General features: G+C 36.2%; 1 protein-coding gene across 1 annotated transcript in view; it reads left to right on the top strand.

The window, feature by feature from the left end:
- Positions 1 to 22,715, top strand: part of LOC131078402 (uncharacterized) — a 51,941-nt gene extending 29,226 nt beyond the window's left edge. Inside the window, exon 3 of the mRNA XM_058016085.2 lies at positions 21,564 to 22,715. Coding sequence (XP_057872068.1) covers positions 21,564 to 22,430 — 867 coding nt within the window. The 3' untranslated portion in view covers positions 22,431 to 22,715. The remainder of the gene's footprint in view (positions 1 to 21,563) is intronic.
- Positions 22,716 to 24,870: the final 2,155 nt, after the last annotated feature.

Raw genomic sequence — 24,870 nt, 5'->3', positions numbered from 1 at the left:
TCACATGGCGAAAATGTCCCAAGATGGGTAGTAAACCTTGAGGGAGCCGCATGTAGACTGTGTCATGCGCCTTTGGCACAGTAAATCTTCCATCTTGTAAGGTTTAGCAGAATAGGGAAGAGGAGTCTCATGCAATCTATGGGAATCATACAACAAATTTACAATCTGTTCATCTTAATTGAAAGAATCTTAAAATCTCATTATTGGCATGAGTAAATGTTTGATAGGTATGCAAAATATTAGCTATGGTTGGATAATCTGGAATAAAAATCATTCTGTATAGAGGATGAGCTCCTATTCCTAAAGCCTAAAATTATTGCTAATTTATGTTTTAGGGTGAAGTTAGGAATGGGTCATCACAAGCAAACTTGTACAACTTGATTGAAAATAGATTCTTGCAAGAGCTTTATCGCTATTTGGGTTTCTCTAGGGTAAATCGCTTGTATTGATGTTTCTTTCATGTGATATTTCAATTACTATGCTATTTCTTGCAAGTTTTCTAACATTTATTTAGTACTAGTAGATATGAATTAGTTGTATATAAGGGTGGTCAGCTATATGGAGCGATTTGTAAGAATAATTCTTGTTCTTCACAAAATATAATCATTGGAATTGATGTACATAAGCATATTCTTGGTTGCACAATGGTTTTGTGGATTGATTAAGCACTCGTGTGTGGTTGCGTGTTTTGGAGTATGAAGGAAAGTATGCACTAGATGTAGTCATCGATGTGAACATGCTAAGCTTTGGATATTGGATGGATGGTGTTAGAAATCAGCCATAAATGTTGCATTACATCAAAGTTTGAAGCCTTAAAGTTTTTCAAATAAGATGAGCAATAAGGTATTTGAAATATGTAGTATCCCTAATCCTAAGTATGAGGATTGTTTGAGTCACTTTCTAGTCTTGGATGGGATTTTTTATTTTCTCATACTGTCTTACCTTCCTCCCATTCCTTCTTCTTTGTTGGTACCGAATATCCCAAAACCCTAATCCCTAGCCTCCCATGCCTTTGTTTTTGTGGACATGTAGACTTTTGTCTTCTCTTGCACTTGATATTGCTAACCCCCAATCTCCACTCCCTCCAACCAATGCATTCTCATGGTACATGTTTCACTATACCTCCATCTTCTAGAATTCTTTTCCTTGGACCCATGTCGTTCAAACAAGCAATTTCACTAATCAACATGGTTAGTTAGCGAAACCATTGATGGGCCCAAACTTGAATGTGATAAAATGGCAAGAAAGTTTGAGCCCACATTGGGCCTTAAACCTCTATATGAGGCAAACTTCATCAGTTTGGATCACCGTTTGGCATTTTCATCAAATCTTAACCCTAGTTCAAGCTTGTATATTCAACTATTTGATTTGAGATTGAAAACCATAAGGTTTTGAAGATTAGTTGACAGAACCCCATTGGTTTGCTAGATTTCAAACAATGAAAACCGTTCAGATTACAGAGGGCAGCTTCATATGGAGGTTGTACCTATGCTTCAAGTTGGATACTTTCAACAAATAGAAGATTTCAGCATTTGGGTATTCTTAGAATATATCTAGAATTGCTGTAGAAGCAAATTTTGTAATCATTTGCATTAGAAATGTATTGGAATGAAATCATTTACATAAAAAATGTATTAGAATATGTTTTAAGTGAAATATTCAGCTCCAATGAATATTCCATGTGCAAATCTTGTAATGATTTACATCATAAATGTATTGGAATGATATGTTTGAATGGAATATTCAGCTCCAACCAATACTCCTTGTGTAGATCTATTATGTGAGTTGTGGATATTCTAGATTTGAGCATTTTACTTGAATAACTATTGTGGGTATTTTATATTTGAGTATTTATTTGAATATTTTAACTAAGGGTCATTATAGTGTTATAAGAGCTTTGATCTATCCCAAGAAGAAGAAATGGAAGAACCATTCCTTTATAATTTGAAACACATTTGGTAATAGATTTATTCTTTAGAGAAGTATTTAGATTGCAAAGGTTGCTTAAAATATTTTCAGTAATAGAGATAGTGGATCCCTTAGTTATTTTTGATTAGAATCATTTCATTGGACATAACTCACTCCTAGCACAAGCTATCATCCACAAACAAATGGGCAAACTGGTGACTAAATGGGTTGAAGGTTATGTGAGGAAATCAAAATTAGTTTGGGTTATGTGGTTGCATTTGGGAGAATACTACTACAACATGATCCATCATATGTGCATTCATGTGTCTCCTTTCGTATTATTATATGGTTATGATGTATTAACCTTTGTTGATTTAGTGTTTACATATAGCATAGTGCCAACAATTGATGACTTGCTGAAGCATAACCATGATACATTGAGATCACTCAAAGATCACTTCCAACAAGGAATCAATAGGAATTCTATGCAGATTAAAACCGCACAAAGAGTTCATTTAAAGTTGGAGATATGGTCATTTTGAGGTTGTTGCCTTTTTGACAAACCTCCATCAAAAGTAGTGGACTTGAAAAGCTCAAGCCATGCTTTTATGGGCCTTACAGGATTTTTTGGAGAGAGGATGAAGTTGCTTATTAGTTGGAATTGCCAAAAAATAGCAGGATTCATAATATTTTTCATTTGTTTTGCCTCGAGAGGGACCTTTGACAACATGCAATGCCATTTGGGGATTTCTTACCCTTGGATGATGAGGAAATCTTATATTCAAACTTGATGTTGTTATTGATACCAAAGTGAAGAAGTTGATGAACAAAAGCATTACAGAATATCTGGTTTATTGCAAGTTGTTGAAGATACTACTTGGGTAGGACTAGATAGCTTGGAGCATCCAAATTTGCAATGCTTAAGGGCAAGAAATTTTAGAAGGGTACACATGTAATGTCTCTAAGCCTAAGTACAAGGATGCTCGATTCACCTGTTGGCCTTGGGTGGGTTTTCAGAATTTATCATAGAATCATACCTTCCTCCCATTCCTTGCCTTCTTGCTAGTATTAAATATACCAAAACCTCGATCCTTGGCCTCTTGTCCCCTTGCTATTTGTGGACTTGTAGACTTTTTGTCTTCTTGTGCACTTGGTATTGCCACCCTTGTTCCTCACTCCTTCCAAGCAATGCATTTTCTTGGTATGTGTTTCCTTGGGCCCCCTTGCTTTCTAACATTCCTTTTTTTGGGTCTCTGCCATTTGAACAATGACCTTCATTGATCAATATGGCCATCCAGAGACATCGTTAATGGGCCCAAATTTGAATGTGATAAAATGGCAGAAATCTTTGGGCTCATGCTAGATTCTCAACCTTTATATAACTTGATAAATTTGAATGATCTTTTGGCATTTTTATCAAATTGTTACTGTAGTTTGAGCACGTGTTTTCAACTATTGGATCTAAGGACAAAAAACCATTAGGCTCTATTGTTCAAAGGATGAAACCCCTTTTGGATTCTCGAGGTTAGCTTCATATAATTATTGCATCTATGCTTCAATAAGGAGACTTTTAACAGACATGAAGATTTTAGCATTTATGTATTGTCAGAATGTATTTGTAATTGTTGTAGAAGCAATTCTTGTAATTGTTTGCATAAAAAATATATTATAATGATATGTTTGAACGAAATATTCAGTTCCAACTAGTATTCCATGTACAAATCTATAGTGTTGTGGATATTCCATTTTTAAGCAATTTATGTGAAAAACTATTATGGATATCTTAGATCTAAGTATTTTATATGAATATTTTAGTGAAGTGTCATTATAAAATATATCTCATTCATGAACTGTGTAATGAAATATCCATGTGTATCGATCAACAGATTACAACTAGGACGAGTCATATGGCTCCCAACTTATGCACCTATTTAAGAAAGATGTTCTTGGATGAGTACACAAAACAAATCAAGTTTTGGAGTCCAATGCCTAGCTTTCTTCAAATCTAGTGTGAAAGATCTATATTTTCAATTTGTGAGTGGACATTTAAATAGAGGCAAGACTATTTGAGCCAGGCTTTGTAGAGAGAGCTATTATTGTAGCTAGAAGGGTTGCAAATCAGAGTTACGCACTTAAGAAGAGAATTGTATAAACTACTAAGATTTTTTTTTCATTTGAGAAGGGTGGATAAGAAAGAACACACGAGTCCTCTTAATTTTAAAACTCTTATTGTTAATCAAGCTCAACTTCTAACGTCTTTATTGTAATTCCTTGTTGTAAGTGCTTTAAATTATGGGGTAAAGGTCACTTATGCAACCCAAAAGATCTTAACACAGATGAAGATAAGTATCTATTTGAGCTAGAGTTTGAGCCTCATATGGAAGAAGTGCTTGAGCAACTTAAATGCTGAGAATCAACTTAAAGACCAATCTCCGTCTGTGTTAGAGATAGATGAACCTTTGGTATCACTAGCAGTAGTGATTGACTTATATCATCTTAATATGTACAAGTTCTTTGCCTATACCAAATGACCAGGGTCTTGGTCATGGTTGATGTGGAAGTATTGCTAGTATTTTACACAAGAGACAAATCTAGAGAGCCTTCATTTGGTTAACTGTCTGAAATTTTCCATAAGAGTCCCAACTCACTGAAATATTCAGAGCATAGATGTCATATGAGAGTTTTTGCCACACCTTTTAGAGTGATACAAAATGAAATAGATGTGTAGTTGAACCAATCTTTGGTTTAGAAGGGGAAGCCCCTTGCAAACAAAAACTAACTAAAAAATCTTAATCTATTTAATATTTCCTTACTGTTTATAATTTGTATTGATGTGTTTTTTGGGGTGGTTAACACAAAAATAAACGTGTTTTTTTGAATTCACCTAGGGAAAAAGGCTGATAAACACTTCAACTAAAGGCAAAAGGTTTTATATGCTTTTTGATTGAAAGTAAACAGTATAACGATCATGTTTACACTATTCAGCTCAAGGTAGAGATTGAGAAGTGCAAGTACATACAAGGGTTAGATTGGTTTGAACAATACAAATGATTCAATAAATAAGGAGAGGGGAATGGCATATGAAACTGTCAGATCCACTTTACTGAGACTTACAATGCAAAGCTTACAGTTAATAGTGAAAGCATTTCAATTCACTTCATATACATTCAGCAGGTGCTAAGTTGACACATTCAAATTTGTAAACACCAACCTAACAACTATTATAATACAACACTTCCATGATAGTTAAGGGACATTTGACCCATAAAACCACAATGACACTTAAAACATAAAACACTTCAACCACATTTTAGAAGCAAGATAGGTTACTAAATTATATTGAATTCTGGATCCGTAAACTAAGTTCCAAGAGCATTTATTTAATGTTTGTTTAAATTGATTATATATTACCACAAGAGAAAGCAGGTTATACTTCCAATGCCCAGGCTGGGCAGCGAGAGTTATGGACACTACAATCCAAAATTACTTATAATGTTTACAAAGCTATTGCATGAAAAATAATAGAAAAGCTATCTACAACTCCTACACTAATAATAGATTACTTGAATGCAAAGTAAGCTTTATTACAAAATATAATCCACTAATACTTTTTCCTGACTTAGGCAGTCTTTAGTTAGACTCTTGATAAGGATGACTAAAACTAAGGGTAGACCTTCTAGAAAGTTGTCTAAAAATAGTCGATCTAAAAGTAGTTGCTAAAAACAGCCTTCTCATAATTTGCTCTCCTTGAAAATAGTGATGAGTAAAAATAGTGCGGGCCAAAACTAACTCTAGTTAAAAGTAATGAATCTTAATAGGTAGCTCTAGATGAAGATTTTGATGAAGCTTCTTGTTCCATCAATAGTACTTTTCAAACAAAACACTGAAAATATGACAATTCACCTTGATGTGTTGAACTTGATAAATCTCTCTTTGTGGCTGACCCCTTTTCTGGTATGAAAAAGTCAGAGGTGAATTTGCTGATGAGCAACAAGGGATTTCATGGCTTATTTGAACCCTAAACCTCACTCTATCTTTGGCAGCCTTTCTGCTATTTATACCTTGCTTCCTCTTTGACCGTTGATTCTGCTATAAAAATTATTTGCTTTTTGTGTTGCTAGTTGCCACTCCATAGATTGCATACTCAGACTCGAAGTGTACTCAGCAAGCCCAAAGTTTGACTCGGTGAAAACTCGGCAACTTAAAAAGTAGTAAAATTCTTTATAAAAACACATTTGTTTTGCCAAATTTAATTATAAAAAGTGTTAAATGAGTCTGAAAACCATGAGGAAGTGTTTTCTAATAAATGTGATTGTTCAATACATGTGGATTACAAAATGGCCTCATCATACAAAGCTGATAGTGGAACGGGATACAATAGCTAGCTACTAACTAATAAGTAATAACTATTATGAATTTATGATGATTGTATTTGAAAATCATCATCATAAATTTCATATCTAGGCAACTTAGACATTACAAGTTAGGACCAATGGCTTCTTGTATGGCTGCTTATTGCCTTGCCCTCTCCAATTTCTTTTCACCTACTGCTGCAAGGAGGGCTATCATGTGTCATTTGACCTCTTTAGCAGCTTTTGAACATGGCCCGACATCACGACAAGGAATGCCTGCAAGATGGTGTTTGAGGCAATTGATGCCTCTACTATGCTTCTTCATGCACTAGGTACAAATAATAGTCCTTGGTACTAGTTCCATTATGCCATGTTTCCAAGCAGGGTCATGACTACCAGCAGGTTGACTTGCACTTGCTGAGTTTGAACTAGATGCAAATTTGGGATGCCATTGTGATGATTTATCAACCTGCAACATCAATAGCAACAAAAAAAAAATGAACATAAGCATAGAGTTAAAGTTGTAAAAAAAATTAATTGAATAATGTATGAATAAGAAAAAAAATAATTTATCAAATATCTAATTTCAGTTATTAGAGAATAAAAAGTATATAAAAATGAATTAAAATACATGGGTTTTTGTTTAAATTTTTAAATATACTAATCTTGTGAATAATAATATATTATTATTGTGAATAAATATATTATTCACAATAAAATGAATTAAATTTAATAAATGTAAATATAAAAGCTCTATTAATTTTTTTAGTGACAAAGAATTAACATGGAGTTTTGCAATCTCCAATAATAGAAGGAAAAAACAAAAAAAAAGAGAATAAAAAAAATCGAAAATAAACTACCCATGTTTCTTACCCAGTGATTTCTCTCGCCTCCCAAACCCTCGCACGATTTGTGAGCTGAAGCGTTTACTGACGTTGAGGGCAAATAACAGTGAGTGTGACTGATTTTAGGGCTCAATTGTTGATATTTCCCTTGCACCCATGTTTGATCATGTTTTTTGTCTTTTAGACCTACGGTTTTAGATTTTAATGACCATTTTTTTCATTTTTTTCTGCGCCAAAAACCCTGCGAGTTGCGTGAGTGGGGAGAGTCACAGGCGAGCCGCAAGTAAACTCACAAGTTGTGGTCGAAAATTTCCTATGAGTACTTACCGGCTCGGCGAGTACTTTTTGTGTATGCAATCTATGCGTCACTCTATTTATAGAAAATTCTACTTGAGTTAAAATCCGTGAGGGTTGGGAATGGGTGCCCTCTCCCAGATATAAAATCTATCCTCGAATTAGTCTACTTGGCTATGCTTAGATAGGTGGCTCTATCACAACCCTACCATAAGAGGGGCAGATGCAACATAAGGAAAATCGTCTTGATTTCAAGACTTTGTGTTTTGCCAATTAGAATTCTACACTAGTGATCAACCACAATCTATCACATAACAAATAATTAACAAGTCTGATGGATACTTGTTAAGGTATGGATTAATTCCAAGGGAGTGCAATTGGTGAAGGGTCAAAAGGAATAAAGACAAGGGACAGCCATTGCAAGAGACATGCCTCTTCAAGTTGTGAGAAGGTATAAAGGGCAAGATTGGCCAACAAGAAGGGGCAGCACCGAATACAAGAAAGTACCACCATTGATCAAGGAGATCACATTCAGATCAGACGAAGAGCAGTAGACTTCTAACCACTTAAGATCTGCTATAACAAGGATCTAAATCAAGGCATTTATCCTAGTTTCAATTAGGAATTCTAGGGCAAATTAAGTTAAGTCCTAATAAGGGACATTACAATTGGTATTAGAGCACCGTTCCTGCCAGCCTGAGGGACAGAGAATAGTTAATGCAAACCAGCCAAAGGGCTCAAAGGGCTTTGGAAAGAGAAAGGAAGAAACTTAAATCCACCACCATGAGTGAACAAATGAGCAATGAAATAAGGGCTTTCATGGAACAAACCAACCAAACTCTCATGGAGCAAAATGAGAAAATTGAAAGAACAACCCAACTTCTACAAGCCATCCAAAACATGAGTAACAATAACTCTAAACCCAACCAAAAAACAATGGGAGGCATACCCCTTCCAACCACTCTAAAAATGACAAACCAACAAGGGTATCAACACCTAGACCAACAAGACCTCCCTTCCTACCAGGGAAGAACCCATGATAGAGGATGTCAATAATCCAACCTTTGAAAATGTGGAAGAATTTGCAGAAATATACTCATGTTTAGACCTTAAAGTTAGGAGGAACGTCTCCTTTAGGGATTATTGTGATGCCAAAACACAAGTCGGCCCAAAAAGGAAAAGAGGGCAACTCGATAAGGACTTAAAGGAAAGGGTGAGTAAGATGACCCTTCCTAACTTTGATGGATTTTCGGAAAATTCACGATGCGTTCATGGGTCCAAGAATTAGGCACCTATTTTTCACTTAGCTCTATGACGGAGGACAATACCATAAAATTTGTTGTACTCCACTCAATGGAAGTAGCCCATGATTGGTTGCATCATGGCCTTATTACCTAGAGCCATTGACACATTACAACCTATGACGAGTTCACTTAAAAACTTATCCTAAGGTTTGACCAAAAACATCCCGAATGGTACTTTAGGAAACTTACACAAGGAACCATAGAGGATTATGTCACTATATTCCAAAATCTTTTCATTATGGTACCAGGAGTATCTTAAAGTAGACTAGATTACCTATTTGTTGAAGTATTAAAGGACTCTATTCGTGGCTTGGTAGATGCCCTCGATCCTACATCTCTTGAGGATGCAATCCAAAAGGCACTAAAGCTAGACATCACACATACAAGGGACAAATACCATACAAGGAATCAACCTTATCCCCCTCTATTTTTCAATGAAAGAAAGGAGCTCATAAACAAAGGATAATGTTTCCAATGTAAGGGAAAATGGGAACATGGACACGATCATGATTGAGAAAGACTTAAAAGATGACAAGAAGACCCAAAAGAAAAAGGTTTGTGCTTCAAATGCAAGGAAGAATGGAGGCCAAGACACATATGTGGAAGCCAAATATGTAATATAGAGGCAATGTCCGATGAAGAAGCACGAGGGAATCCCAAGTAAGAAAACAAGACACAATGATGAAGATTTTAAAAGCATCCAATCAAAAGAAGATAAGACAATAAACAAATGAAGCTTTGTGGGGGAGCCAATCTAGTAATTACAACGCCCTTACATCCTCAAGATCTATGGGGCATATTAAGCTAGTGTTTGAAGCGTATTGGAGCAAATTTATGACACATCAATGAGCATATGAGTGGAAAAATTGAGGTTAGGCTCATTTTCTAGCTCAAATTGGATTAGGCACAAAAAGATGGGGTTAGGCCCACTTTTTGGCTCAAAATGGATTATGAGTAGAAAGATGGGGTTAGGCCCACTTTCTAGCTCAAAAATGATTAGGAGAAGAAAGATTGGGGTTGGGCCCACTTTTTGGCTCAAAATGGACTATGAGAAAAAGATGGGGTTAGGCCCACTTTCTAGCCTGAAGAGGATTAGGAGTAGAAAGATTGGGGTTAGGCCCACTTTCTGGCTCAAAAAGGATTAGGAGCAGAAAGATTGGGGTTAGGTCCACTTTCTGGCTCAAAATGAATTAGGAGCAGTTTGATGGGGTTAGGACCACTTTTTGGATCAAAATAGATTAGGAGCAGTTTGATGGGGTTAGGACCACTTTTTGGCTCAAAATAGATTATAAGCAGCAAGATTGGGGTCAGGCCCACTTTCTGGCTCAAAATAGATTATAAGCAGCAGTGTATAATTTGAGGATTTGTGTGTATGCTTCGTGTTTGGTTTTAGATCTGATTAGTTCCAGATATGAGAATAACTAGAGTAAACAGATATGAGTTGCATTTGAGATCATAGATCTGATTAGGTCATAGATATACTAATCCTCATCTTAATATATGTTAAGATCGCCCTTGCTTTAATGCAAAGAGATATCCAGGATATTGTGCAAACATTGGGTCAACCAAATCTCCAAGGATTGGTTTGGGTACCTCCACAACTCAGTCCATAGAAACCTACATTGCTTGAGGACAAGCGATCTCGTGAAGGGTGGACTGTCACGACCCTACCATAAGAGGGGCAGACGCAGCATAGGGAAAATCCTCTTGATTTCAAGACTTCATGTTTTGCCATTTAGAACTCTATGTTTTGCCATTTAGAACTCTACACTAGCGATCAACCACAATCTATCATGTAACAAATAATTAAAAAGTCTGATGGATATTTGTTAAGGTATGGATTAATTCCAAGGGGGTGCAATTGGTGAAGGGTCAAAAGGAAAAAGACAAGGGCCGGCTGTTGCAAGAGACATGCCTCTTCAAGTCGTGAGAAGGTATAAAGGGCAAGATCGGCCTCCAAGAAGGGGCAGCACTGAATACAAGAAAATACCACCATCGATCAAGGAGATCACATTCAGGTCAGACAGGAGAGCAGCAGACTTCTAACCACTTCAGATCTGCTATAACGAGCATCGCAGAAGATCAACCAGCACTCAAGCCAACACAAGTTATCAACATTATATATATATATATCACACAGAAATTACATAACTAGCAGATATTGTGGATCTAAATCAAGGCATTAATCCAGGTTTCAATAATAGGGGACATTACAGGCTCTATTAAATAATTCACACCCTTTTAGTAAAACAAGTTGGCTTTTGTACATACATGTGTGCCTTTATGAGGGTTTTCTTACCTTATTTTTAAATTCCAATCTGCCTTAGTCAAACATGTGCTTGTATATAGAATTTTGAACTTGAAATTTGAAATGCTATTTTGCTTTGTCAAGGACACATTTGCCAATGCAATTTTGAACTTGGAATAGAAATGTCATTTTGCCTTTAACCACACATGATTTACAATGAGATTACATACCTTCACCTTAGAATCTCGTTTTGCCTTATACTGCACACTCCATTGTGTGCTCTTTGAGTTTGAAATTTGAAACGCCAATCTGCCATTACTAGGTATGCACACGCAACAACTGAAGTGTGAACTTGATTTTAGAACTACATTGTCCCTTTAACAGGCATGCACCTGTATGAAGGATTTTAACATTAAACTCTATTTACTTTGTTTCCTTTTGCTCGATGCACCCCTGTATAAGAAATCTGCGAGTTTGATTTTGGATGCCAATTTTCTTCACACAGGTATATCCCTGTATGTGTGATCTGTTATAACTTTGAAAACTTGTTTTGCACTTGTCAGGCATGTGCCTGTCAATGCAAATTCATTTTCTAGCATTACCTTGCCGGCTCCTTTACCATGCATGCACTTTATAATGGATTTCACATTTGCCATCGTTAATCTCATCTCAATTAATTAATGTTGGCACACTTCTGACTTCACTAGACGGCAACCTTTCCCTGCTTTATTGATTTTCAGCAACCTCTTTATCATCTGTCCTCCATCATAGCCGGTGTGTTTGAAAGCTTTTATTTATCAGTGCTGCAAAAACATGGACAAGAGATGACAAAATTGACAAGGACAACCATGACTAAATCTTGATTCATGTTCAGAAAAACAACATACAATACAATGTTTTTTGTATGGGTGCAGTGCAACATGATGAATAATCTAGAGCTAACAAATTTCAAAATTCATGCTTGATATTGTGGGTGTTGGTGTTGTTTTAGGTGTACAATGGTTGGACTCGCTTGGGACATACTCCACAAATCATCGAGAGAGGTTCCATATGTTCAAGCAAGGGGGATTGTGAGTACCATCAAGTCATTATCTCTCAAGGAGATCAAGGTAGCTGATTCCAGTCAAATGGAGAAGAATTTGAAGAAAGGGTGTTTTGGCTTCTAATCAAGAAAGGCAAATTTCAGGAATTCCTGAGCTGTACGATAAATATTTTGGTTTTTAGGATTGTAGAAAAGAGTCTCCCCCAATTTCCAGAAATCTGAAATTGAGAGGCTTGTGTTGGATTTACTAGACATTCAACTCATCATTCTTAGAAAAAGTCCATGTACTGCACTAGTGGTCCTGGTTAGGAAGGTGGATCCTATTGGATGTGCATTGATTACAAAGTGCTTAACTGAACCACCATAAAGAACAAATTTTGGATGTACAGGGTTGATGATCTATTGGATGATCTGCATGGAATGAAATATTTCTCAAAGATTGGCCTTTGATCTAGTTATTGACAGAACACAATCCAACTCCAAGATCAACAAAAGATGACATTTAGTCTCACCAAGGGCACTGAAAATTCGAAGCCTTTGGTCTTTGCAATGCATCTGTTACACATCAAGCATCAATGAATAGGGACTTCAATAAGTTCTTTTGTATATTTGTTCTTGTGTTTTTGACGATATCCTTTGTTATCATAAAGCACCAGCAGAGCATTTCAAATGCTTGAATATTGTGCTTTAAGTTTCAGTAGAGGAAAAATTGTATACGGAGGAGTCAAATGTAATGTCCCCATTTTAGCAGACATGGTTTTCTGGGTGATTAGCCTATCATTATGACCCTTGTAGGCTAATGAGTATGGATAGAGCGTCTTCTGAGGCTTGTATCATCTCTAGAGTTCAGTGTGTTTCGATCTGGCTTTCATTTGGTATCATTTGGACTTCATTTGCTATACTTACTATTTATAGTAAGTTTGAGATGTTAGAGATGGCCCCTTCTATTTTTAGTAAAGGGGTATGATCATATGCAGCTTCATCATGTTAGCTCCCAGTTCAGACGACGTTCAAAAATGTTGAGTATTAATGGAGATATTAATGTTTATTTAGTTTAAATAAACATTAATGTTTTGAGCTTATATTATTAAGTTATAATATAATTTTATATTATAACTTAAGTAAGGGTCCAAGTATCATTAGAGGGGACCATTTAATTAATTAATTGTGGCTCTTTTACGAAGGTGAAATATTAAATGACAAAGTGAAAATATTGTATCATTAAATGTCATTTAATATCATTAATTGATTTAATGCCTTATTGGAGAAAATCGAACCTTCATGGGAAATATATATAAGGCTTTTGAAAAGAGGAAAAAAAAAAGAACAAGATATTTGATCATTGTGATTTTGAACTCTGAGAAGGGTTTACAGCTTTGCCGTTGGAGAACGTAGTTCTTCTATGTGATCATCATTTGAGCCAGTGAAATACCTGGTGAATTTGATAATTCTGAGAGAATCTCATACAGAGGTTCTGATTGTGCTGCAACAGTATTTATTTCAGTATTCATCGAATTCACAAAATAAGGGAGAGATAAGGTGCAGCTGTGAATGGTTATTTGCTACAGTGATGCGTGAACAGTACCTGTGAATAGTACCCGTGAACAGTGATGCGCTACAGTACTGCGTGAATAGTGACGCGCTACAGTGCTGTCGTGAATAGTAAAATGCTTCAATTCCGGTTGAAGGTAAAGAAGAATCAAATAAAAATCAGGTTCCATGTTGCTGCCATTATTTTTATTATTAAAAAAATAATGTATTTTCCCATCCTCTTGAGAAACAAAGATACATTACAGCAGTAGTTCAGTTGTTTCAAAATTTTCAAGATTATTGTAATTAGTTGCAGTTTTAGATTATTTGTTTTCAATAAACCCTCAAAATACAAAAAAACAATATATCTATTCAAAACACCCAAAACTAATTCAAACAGGGCATTCAGTAGTAGAGCAGTATAGAAGCAAAGAACCAGTAGGGTTCTTACATTGGTATCAGAGCGGTTTCTTGCCAACCTGTTGGGTAAATTGATTCAGGTAGTTAATCATGGTTACTTCGGGTACCCAGAATCAGTGGGACCAGAATAGGAAGCAAGTGTATTCGTCATTGGAAAAGTTAAAACAAAACCAGAAGAAGTTGGATGAATTGATTTCACACCCTGCAAAACTTGATAGAATTGCTCGGTATATGACATCTATTTTTAAGGATAAAAAGGTGAAACTTGAAGAGAATGTGGTGATTATTGGCACTCAAGAAGTTGTTATCAGTCATGATAACAAGTCTGATTTTCATGACAGCAGCCTTGCACTTGAGCGTAATGATGATTTGAAAGTCATGGAAAGTTCAGAAAGTGTTGTGGGAGTGACCTTGAGTATTGGCACTCGTGATACTAGTGTCAAGAATGAGGATTGCATGGGAATTTTGGCTCATAAGAGTTCTGATCTACATGACAGCAGTGATGAAATTTTGCATCAGCATGAGAGAGTAGTGACTACACATGTGCAAGATGCTTCTATTAAGTTGCCGCATGAAGGTACCCGAGATTTGGGTACTAATGGGGTAATGTGTGATGTGGATTCATGTCATTTAGAGTCTGATTTTTCAGATTAGACCTTAGACCTTAGAAAACAAGTTTGAAGATTCATGCTTTGGCATAGGATCCCAGAATCATGAGTTGGATGGCCATGTGGTTGCATTGGAAGTGGAATTGTGTGAAGATATTGTCATAACAACAACTTCTACCTTGCCAGTTGAGCCATCCTACGAGGTACATAGCAGCAGTACCTTAGATATTGATGTGTGCACAATTGATTGCACACATGATGTTGTTGATCATGAGGTGAGTGATGTTGATTCGGTTTCATACCATAGTGCAGATTTGGGTGGAAAGAATGAGTCATGGGGGTATCATCATCTGGTTGGGCAGTTGAAGGTTAATGATGATATGATTGCTACAGCTTTGGAGCATTTTGATGTCGCTCGACAAATGTTGGCGACCTTTGGTTGGAGTACTCCTGAAACATATGAGCACGGTGATAGTAGCCTTTCCTTGGCAGAGTTCCATGCACTCCGAGCAGCTATTGGGATAATGAAATAGAATTACTTGCAGTTACTTGCTGATAGGGATTATCTTCTTGAGTGGGATTGCACTTGCTACGATGCACTGAAGGGAAAGGAGGAGGAGGTTGATGAGCTCACCCATGAGCTTGAGGTGACTATGGACTCGTTGGAGAGCGCTCAGTTAGCCCTTTGTGAGTCACAGTCACAAGTTGAGGAACTTACCGTGGCGTTGAGTTTAGCACAATCTTCACCATCTGTGGATACAGTTGAGTTTCCTATAGCATCATTTGGTGATGAGTTTACACCCACGGGTTGTAGTGATGGGTGTGTTGAGGATGTGGTTACATCCGTCATTGATGTAGGTACAGGTGACTTAGCTGGGATGAGTATTAGGGTTGAGAGCAGTAGAGAACCACTTGTTGCATCAGGTTCTCCTGAGGTTAGTGCTATGACAAATGATACAGGTCAGATTGTTGATAGCTCTTGTGTGGCAGTGGTGGACTCTCCAGAGAGTTGTGTGTTAGTACGCGGCGTTACACCATCCACTTCACATGGAACTCGCATAGTGTCATGTGGTTGGGAGTATGGCTCTCATGTAGATTTGTTTCCCTCTCCTGGAAGCAAATATGTTACTTCATCCCATGCAACTGATTTTGGACGCCAGCTTGTTGTTTCTCAGAGTCAGAGTGATCAGCTGCAGGTCTTCGAGGATAAGGTTGACTCAGCCTTATATTGTTTTTATTGCATAGATTCATTTATTGAGTACCTTCTCGAGAGTCCTGAGTTTCGAGAGGGTCCGTTTGGAGCCACCAAGGATACTCTCATCCGAGGTTCTCTCGCCATCAGGCGTGGTGTGAGAGTAATTATTGATACTATGACTACAATGCTTCCTAATAGAGATTTTGTGATTGGGTTTGCAGAGAGGGTTACCAGAGCCCCTACCCAATCAACAGTTCGGGGTCAGAGATTGGAGCCATCTCATGATTCCAGTATTGTTAGAGATGAGCCCTTGACCGAGGTTGGAGCGTTTTATCGCAACTACATGGTGAGGAGTGCTCATCACTTTTCTTTTGATCCACACGTGGAGGACTTGATGATGCATCGGTGTGGATTGGCTTCAAGATTATACCATCCATTGTGGGATGGAGAGTTACCATCTTCAGTAAATGAAACTAGCAATTGCAAGTACCCGACTCAGTTGATTGTTGGTGGCTACTTGCTCGAGCAATGTTCAGTTTCCCATCATGTTGATGTGTATCCAGTGGAGATTGTTACTCCTATGACACAAAGGCTACCTTTGGATACATGGCTTCAGAGAGACTATGGTGACAATGGGCATGATGGTTTAGTTGGATATCACATCCATGAGGGTTTAGCAAAGCTTGTGGAGAGATGTTGCGTAGTAGATGTTTCCAGGTACTCCTATCTTCACAGTACAGATTGATGTGTATATAGATTGCACTGGAATCCAGGTATACTATGTGGGACACTAGCGAGTATGTTGAGGGATCCTTTGTGTGCATCCAAATTCTGGTTGGTGTTCCCTGGTAGGTTTCATTGCATGTACATGGTGTGCATCGTTGGTAGTCTCATTTCAGGTTCTCATGTACATGATTTGTCTCAGATGCATAGTTCAGTTGCGCATGTGTTAGATGATATGTTTGACAGCTTATCTTGCGCAGTTTTGGGAAGCAAACATTGTCAGTTTTGAGAGTTGCTTCCCCTTGATGTTCATGTTCTTGTGACACCTACTGTTGAGGTTGATTTAGTTTGGCAGGTCTTGTTAGTTGTGCCCTTGGTGTGGGCATTACAGGAGTTGGTTGGTAATACCAGGGACATTACACAGGTCTTCATTTGGGATCCAGGTGGAGGAGTTTATTTGCAGTCGATATTGCTTGGGGACAAGCAATTTCAAGAGGGGCGGACTGTAATGTCCCCATTTTAGCAGACATGGTTTTTTGGGTGATTAGCCTATCATTATGACCCTCGTAGGCTAATGAGTATAGATAGAGCGTCTTCCGAGGCTTGTATCATCTCTAGAGTTCAGTGTGTTTCGATCTGGCTTTCATTTGGTATCATTTGGACTTCATTTGCTATACTTACTATTTATAGTAAGTTTGAGATGTTAGAGATGGCCCCTTCTATTTTTAGTAAAGGGGTATGATCATATGCAGCTTCATCATGTTAGCTCCCAGTTCAGACGACGTTCAAAAATGTTGAGTATTAATGGAGATATTAATGTTTATTTAGTTTAAATAAACATTAATGTTTTGAGCTTATATTATTAAGTTATAATATAATTTTATATTATAATTTAAGTAAGGGTCCAAGTATCATTAGAGGGGACCATTTAATTAATTAATTGTGGCTCTTTTACGAAGGTGAAATATTAAATGACAAAGTGAAAATATTGTATCATTAAATGTCATTTAATATCATTAATTGATTTAATGCCTTATTGGAGAAAATCGAACCTTCATGGGAAATATATATAAGGCTTTTGAAAAGAGGAAAAAAAAAAGAAAAAGATATTTGATCATTGTGATTTTGAACTCTGAGAAGGGTTTACAGCTTTGCCGTTGGAGAACGTAGTTCTTCTATGTGATCATCATTTGAGCTAGTGAAATACCTGGTGAATTTGATAATTCTGAGAGAATCTCATACAGAGGTTCTGATTGTGCTGCAACAGTATTTATTTCAGTATTCATCGAATTCACAAAATAAGGGAGAGATAAGGTGCAGCTGTGAATTGTTATTTGCTACAGTGCGCGTGAACAGTGACGCGTGAACAGTACCCATGAACAGTGACGCGCTACAATACCCCGTGAATAGTGATGCTTCAATTCCGGTTGAAGGCAAAGAAGAATCAAATAAAAATCAGGTTCCATGTTGTTGCTGCCATTATTTTTATTATTAAAAAAATAATGTATTTTCCCATCCTCTTGAGAAACAAAGATACATTACAGCAGTAGTTCAGTTGTTTCAAAATTTTCAGATTATTGTAATTAGTTTCAGTTTTAGATTATTTGTTTTCAATAAACCCTCAAAATACAAAAAAACAATATATCTATTCAAAACACCCAAAACTAATTCAAACAGGGCATTCAGTAGTAGAGCAGTATAGAAGCAAAGAACCAGTAGGGTTCTTACATCAAAACATGAGTTTTCCAAGTCATCTATAGTATACCTTGGTCACATTATTTCTGCAGAGGGTGTTCTAAACAGCTAAAAGACAGATTCAGCCAGGCTGAAATATGTCCAAAAGGTTCCAAAATGGTTTAGGGGAACTAAGGAGGATACTTTAGAGGATAAATATTAAGTGTCAAAATGTCTGTTTCAAGGGTCCAAGAGAATCTAATATGCCGTGTTTCATGTGTTAAAGTGGGATCTAAAATGGCTAAGGCGGACAAAGGGCGGCTAAACGATGTTTGAAAGAGGATGCTTGGAGGGTGAACACGGAGTGTCAAAATTCCTTATGTAGTAAAGGATGAGACTTGAAGCATGCTAAGGGCAGCTAGTCATGACTAATGTTGAGCCTACCCCAATCCAACCATATATTAATGATGGAAGATGAGGTGTGCCAACACGACTCTTAGCATGCAAAGTATTAGCAAAATACTTTGTAGCATGCACATAGATCACCACATGGAGCTCCAACCAAATAACCAAATTTATCACCATACAAACTTTGCAATATGAAAAGTACAAAGGAAAGATGAGCGTCTCAAAGAGCTTTGTCCAAACTTTCACAGGCATAATCTGTTGGTGAAATCATTTTGTTAGTAATTATTGAGGATGTCACTCTGATAATGTACACAGGTTAGAGATCTCTCAATAAGATAACAATCAAATATATCCTACTTCTATTTAGAATCCACAAACAATCATTTGGCATGAGCACAAACAATATGACATGCATCTTTCTAGTATAACATGACATGAACAAATTGAAATGAACTACTCATCAACAAGAATAAGCTAACTTCTACCTTCCCCAAATAGAGAACTATCTAACTTCCACCCTCCCCAGATGGAGAACCATATTCATTGAGACCAGATTTAAAAGTTGATAATAGATGTTATCAGGAATCAAGAAATCAGACATTGAAAACAAATTTAACGACAAAATGTGGGTGTTATTATCCTTTTAACCTAACTAAACTCACAATAGAATATTGCTAGAACATATTTTGATCCTGAGAAAGGACAAAGTAAATCACAAGAAGCACATATACCATTTTTATAAAGCTAATAATCTATACATCGAAGTCACTGAATAAGGCTTTGAAAGAGAAGCAAAGTATTGTTGATGCCCGACATGATTGAATTAAGGCAGTAATTTATGGAACACTTCGTAGTAATCATAATTAGCTCAAACCAATCAACTAAAATTGATTTCCCTATTGGCAAACCTAGGGATGAGAAAAAATTGAGAATGCACTTAATTACCAGATGTAAAGGACAGCGGACCAGCAAACTAAATGTGATTCACAGGTATTAATGTTAATGCAAGTGCCTATGGTGTTTGTGCTAAGGTATAGTGTTTTAATGATTCCTTCTGTTTTTTTTAGTAATTTTGTTTTTTCTGAAACATATATGGCCACAGCTTAATCATCAACATCCATCATGCGGTTAGACAACCTCTTGGCTTCTAAAACTCCATATGCAGCGCATGGATTGCATGGGCATTAAATGCTCCTCCAAGTTTAATTTATTAGTTTTCAAAAGCAATTAGATATCATTGTATTGCAAAAAAAATTATAGCATTTCTAACTAATTGTTTGTTCGATCTATTACGTATTATTGAGTTTGAATAGAAAAGTGATGATTTAGATAGAAATTCAACTCTAACCCAAACACATCTTGAATGTATCCATTTTAAAGAAGTAAACTGTGACTATAAGGAGAAACAAAAAGTATCAATGTTGTTCTAAATTGTCTATTTTTTTCATAAGGTTTCTCTTGTTAGTTTAGAGGAGATTGGTACCTCGTTTGCCTACCACGTGATCTCCCAAAGCTGCTTAGTCATCGTCACTATTGCTGTCAACTGCCACAAGGGCGTGAATCTTTAAATCATCCCATTGCTAAATGCAGGATGTGGGCAAGCATGCACGGAACACGAATAAAAGGTTGAATGAGCAAATTCAAACCTTCATTCTATGCCCCTTATTGTCACCTCCAATTGAGCCTAATGGACTACTAGTGCATCCAAGATGAAAAATTTAAAAGCATGCACGAAACACGAATAAAAGTGTGAACGAGCAGATTCAAACCTTCATTCTATGCCTTATTGTCAGCTCCAATTGAGCCAAAAGCTTCTTGTTGCACACAAGGAGTGTGGATATGCTCAAGATTTTGATGAGAGAGAGAACTTGTGGATGTTCAATGTGATAGCATAACAATGCATTCAAGGTTTATCTAAAAATAGCCCATATGATGTGCTATTTATAGAGTTGGATGATGGAACAAGGCCTAGGACCAATTGGAGATATCAATAGATGGGATTGCTTGAGAGGTTTGGAGCCATGAGAGACCTCTAAGTGGCACCTTGCACTTGGTGCATAAGAGGAGTTCCATAATCCCTGGGATTTGGGTGGCAGATCTTCTTGGGAGTAGATGGATAGCAAGGATAAAAAATGACCTTTTTGGAAATATAAAGTCCTTTTTTTTGGAGACATGTGAAGAGCTAGGATTTTCTAGATTGAAAGGATGAGCAAGATTGAATGAGGGACTTTTTGAATGGGTGGGAAGCATGGACCACGTACATGCATGACATTTGCAAGTTTGACCATGGCTTAAGCATACTTAAAAATGCGCGAGTGGATTTATTAGTCAAGTGATTGGTTTTAGCTAACTAATGGCTTGAGGGAGAAAAAAAGGAATTAAATGAATAGTTTGTATTTATTTAATTTTTGGACAATGGTATATGGAGGGTGAACTTAATTAAATAAATTTTGAGGGTGGACTATAGAGGAAATGACTAAAATGATCAATTAATTAAAAAAATGGTTGGAATTTGTTTAATTAATGTTAGTATGATTATTGGAAAGGTTAATTAAATAATTGGCTTTTATGTAATTAATGTTGGAAGGGGATAAAATTGGATGATTTGGTTGTGGTTAGGATGTGGACGATTTTAGGTGTCTACACGGATATCTAACAGATTTGCATCGAAGTCAATTTCCAAAAGGAAAATTCTGAAATGACAAAAATATCTACAGGAGTAAAATTAATTTAAACAAAAAAGGAATAAATCCCTTTTTGCACCTTTCTTGCTTTTGGCTGTCTTTAGAAACTACCATATGTATTGAAAAAACAAGTCACGAAAGACAAATTGTTCCTCCTTGCAAAAGAATGAAACTTTTATTTGTACACATAAGTATGTTTCCTATTTGTTTGGTTGGTTGACTGGAAATTTGAAAAAGCGTTGACAAAATAATTTTTTATAATGATTAATTTTATCATACAGTTACGCTGGACAAGCTTATCAAATGTGTTTCATATTTTTACTTACAGGTGGATATTATAGGTGTTAGTTGCTACTCATCAAAGAATCTGTGGGCATGGAAGAATGAGGGCATAGTTCTACCAGGCGAGAGAGATAATAAGACACATGACCTGTATGTCAGCAATGTGCTTGAGAGACCAAAGGTGATTTATAATGATCGCACTAAACAGTATGTAATGTGGATGCACATTGACATTGCTAACTATTCCAAAGCTTCTGTTGGTGTGGCAGTCAGTTCTTCTCCTACAGGTCCGTTCCATTATCTTGGCAGCAAAAGGCCACATGGTTTTGATAGTAGAGATATGACAGTATTCAAAGATGATAATGGTGAAGCATATATAGTTTACTCATCAGAAGACAACAGTGAATTGCATATTGGGCAATTGACGGAAGACTACTTGGATGTCACTAGAATCATGCGGAGGAATTTAGTTGGAGAGCATAGAGAAGCTCCTGCGGTTTTTAAGCATAGGGGATTATATTATATGATAACTTCTGGCTGTACTGGCTGGGCCCCAAATGCAGCTTTGGCTCATTCTGCAGAGTCCATGCTAGGACAATGGGAAACTTTGGGAAATCCATGCATGGGTGGCAATGAAGATTTCAGAGTTACAACATTTTTTGCGCAAGGTACATTTGTTGTACCTCTGCCTGGAGTGCCTGATACTTTCATATTCATGGCAGATCGGTGGAACCCAGCTGATCTAAGAGATTCTCGTTATGTCTGGTTGCCTCTCACAATGGATGGGCCAGCAGATGAGCCACTAGAAGATGATTTTGAGTTTCCTCTTTGGTCAAGAGTGTCTATTTATTGGCATAAAAAATGGAGGCTTCCAGAAGAATGGAGATTGCCGCTTGCTCAATCAAAGCAGTGAGTCAGAGAGAGAATGTATTCTAATAACAATAATTGAATCTTTGTATCCATAGGCTTAATGCAATGCCTAGTATGTTCATATTCGACAAATTCCACTTCCATCGGTAGTCATAAGTAATAGCATTTTTTTTTGGGAAAGTAGTTAGGAATCGTAGAGAAAAGTTCAGTTTCACGCTTTGCATTCAAAGTATTAAGTCAGAAAAATCTGTATTCTAATAACAATATTTGAATCTTTGTAGTCATAGGCTACTATGCTCATATTCTACAAATTTCGCTTCCAATAGTAGTCATAATCGTAGAAGCGTTATCTGGAAAGTACTTATTTATTTAGTTATGGAAATAATGTAGGATAAAAAGAATAATACAAGGCCTGTTATAAGACTGCCAGCAGTTGCAGCAAGACAACTAAACAGTAGCAAAGAAGACCGTCTGAAACAATTACAAAGCATAACATACAACTCAGTTGCTCAACAACAACCTAATACATGATAATACCATAAACTATACCTCTAACTTAGACAAAAGCTTGATACATAGGAAGCTGTAATAACAATAATTGAATCTTTGTATAGTATTGAAAAGATCATAGTAGATATAGTGATTAAGCCAAATGGCTTAGGCCCTTTCTAAATTTTGCTTCTTCTGGAACAAAGAATTTATATAAATCTATAATGCATCATTAAAGTTTAATCCTTAGGAATAAATACTGCATTTGTTCCCTCACGCATGCGCAGTACCATTCATTCCTAAGCTGTCAGTCATGTCGTCCTGTTGGACACATTGTACATGTTCCTCCCTTTTCTCTTGGCCTTCATATCACATCCTGTGCCCCTAATGCCCTACTATCTATATACGAGGATGGGTTTACCCTCATTCTCAGTAGCGCTTCTTAATTTCTTAAACATAAAATTTTAACCCTACATTCTAAACTATTAGCAATTGACCAATTAAAGCGATTCATGATATACACCAAAAAAATCCTTCTTTTGATTATGCTTCATGTCTTCTTGTCTCTGATTCTCATTTTTTTCAAGTTTTTTCCATAAAGCAAATTAAGTTTTTTATCATCTCTAGATGGTGAGAGAGAATAGTAATAATTGATCCCTTCAAGTTTGAATAGTGTTCATTGTTTATTTACAATATTCATCTGTTTTGATTTATATTATATTCATCTGTTTTGATTTATATTATCTTTATATTATAAAATTCAATTTTTCAAATAAAAACGCATTTTACACATTCAATTCATTAAATAAAATAATGTCACTCAAACAAATGGTTTTGGATGAAATTGAATGCAAGTTAAATGTCCATGGTGATTGAAAACGACCAATGTATGAAATCTTTTACATTATTTGATATGGTTTGCTAATGTTTTTAGTATTCCATTCAAATTGTAAATGGTGTCTTTGAATTCATTTTCTGTTGCTACTTCTCCAAGCCTAAAATATGTCAATGGAACTAAAGTTTGCATTAATTTCTTCATCACCCAAAAGTTCGTCACTTGTTCTCCAATAAAATTTGTTCCTCCATATTTAAAATATAACAAAGGCCATGGCATTAAAATCTTGGTTGCTTCAGCAACATCTCAAATGGAAGCATCCATTAAGGCAAAGATAAACGAGAACCCACTAGTAATTTACTCTAAAACTCAGTGTTCGTAAGTACAATAGCTCTTATTCAGCCACCTCACTAAATGTGGTAAAAGTCAAGTAAATACTTCCCCTCTCGATTGTAAGCAAATGACTAAAATTTGCCTTGTGTTTGTAGATACTGTTGTAGTGTGAAGTCTTTGTTCGAGCACATTGAAGTTTAGCGATTGGTCGTGGCATCGGATGAGTTGGGTAAGTTTAAATTTGAAAAAAATTTGAAAAAAAATTGAAAAACAAATGGTCTATTGATAATTAGTTTGGGATGGATGCTTGTTATTTAGGCTCACTTGTAGCTTTAGGAGTCCTGAGAGGAATGCCATTAGCTGAGAAAACTCATTCTGTCTATTTGTTCAACGTAATTGAAACTGTTGTTCCACAAGACTTTTGGCAAAACCCATTTTTCTCATTTGTTAAATGTGGTTGGAAATGATGTTTTATAATTGTATACAATCTAAATGCACAAATGGCAGTAGTAGAGATGCATTATGTACCAGAATTTCAATAGGAATATGTTATTTTGAAGAATTGAGGAAAGATGTTTAAGGATTAGGGTTTCTTTTAGCAGCTAGTGTCCAAGTTATTTTGTTATATAAAAATGGTATTATAGGAGCAAATTTATAGGAATGATAGATTTTATAGGTCTTTTTTAGATTTCTTTATAATTAAAAAATAAACGTCATTTTAAATAACTTTTTTTATTCTTTATTGATGATCTTGTAAATAAGGTGATTTCTCTATAAATATATATAAATTTTAATATAAAAAATATTTTTGAAAATATAGGTAATA

The sequence above is a fragment of the Cryptomeria japonica genome, chromosome 3 (genome assembly GCF_030272615.1).
Source record: "Cryptomeria japonica chromosome 3, Sugi_1.0, whole genome shotgun sequence".
Classification (NCBI taxonomy): domain Eukaryota; kingdom Viridiplantae; phylum Streptophyta; class Pinopsida; order Cupressales; family Cupressaceae; genus Cryptomeria; species Cryptomeria japonica.
The sequence above is the reverse complement of the archived record's forward strand: the minus strand, read 5'-3'. Positions and strand labels throughout refer to the sequence as shown.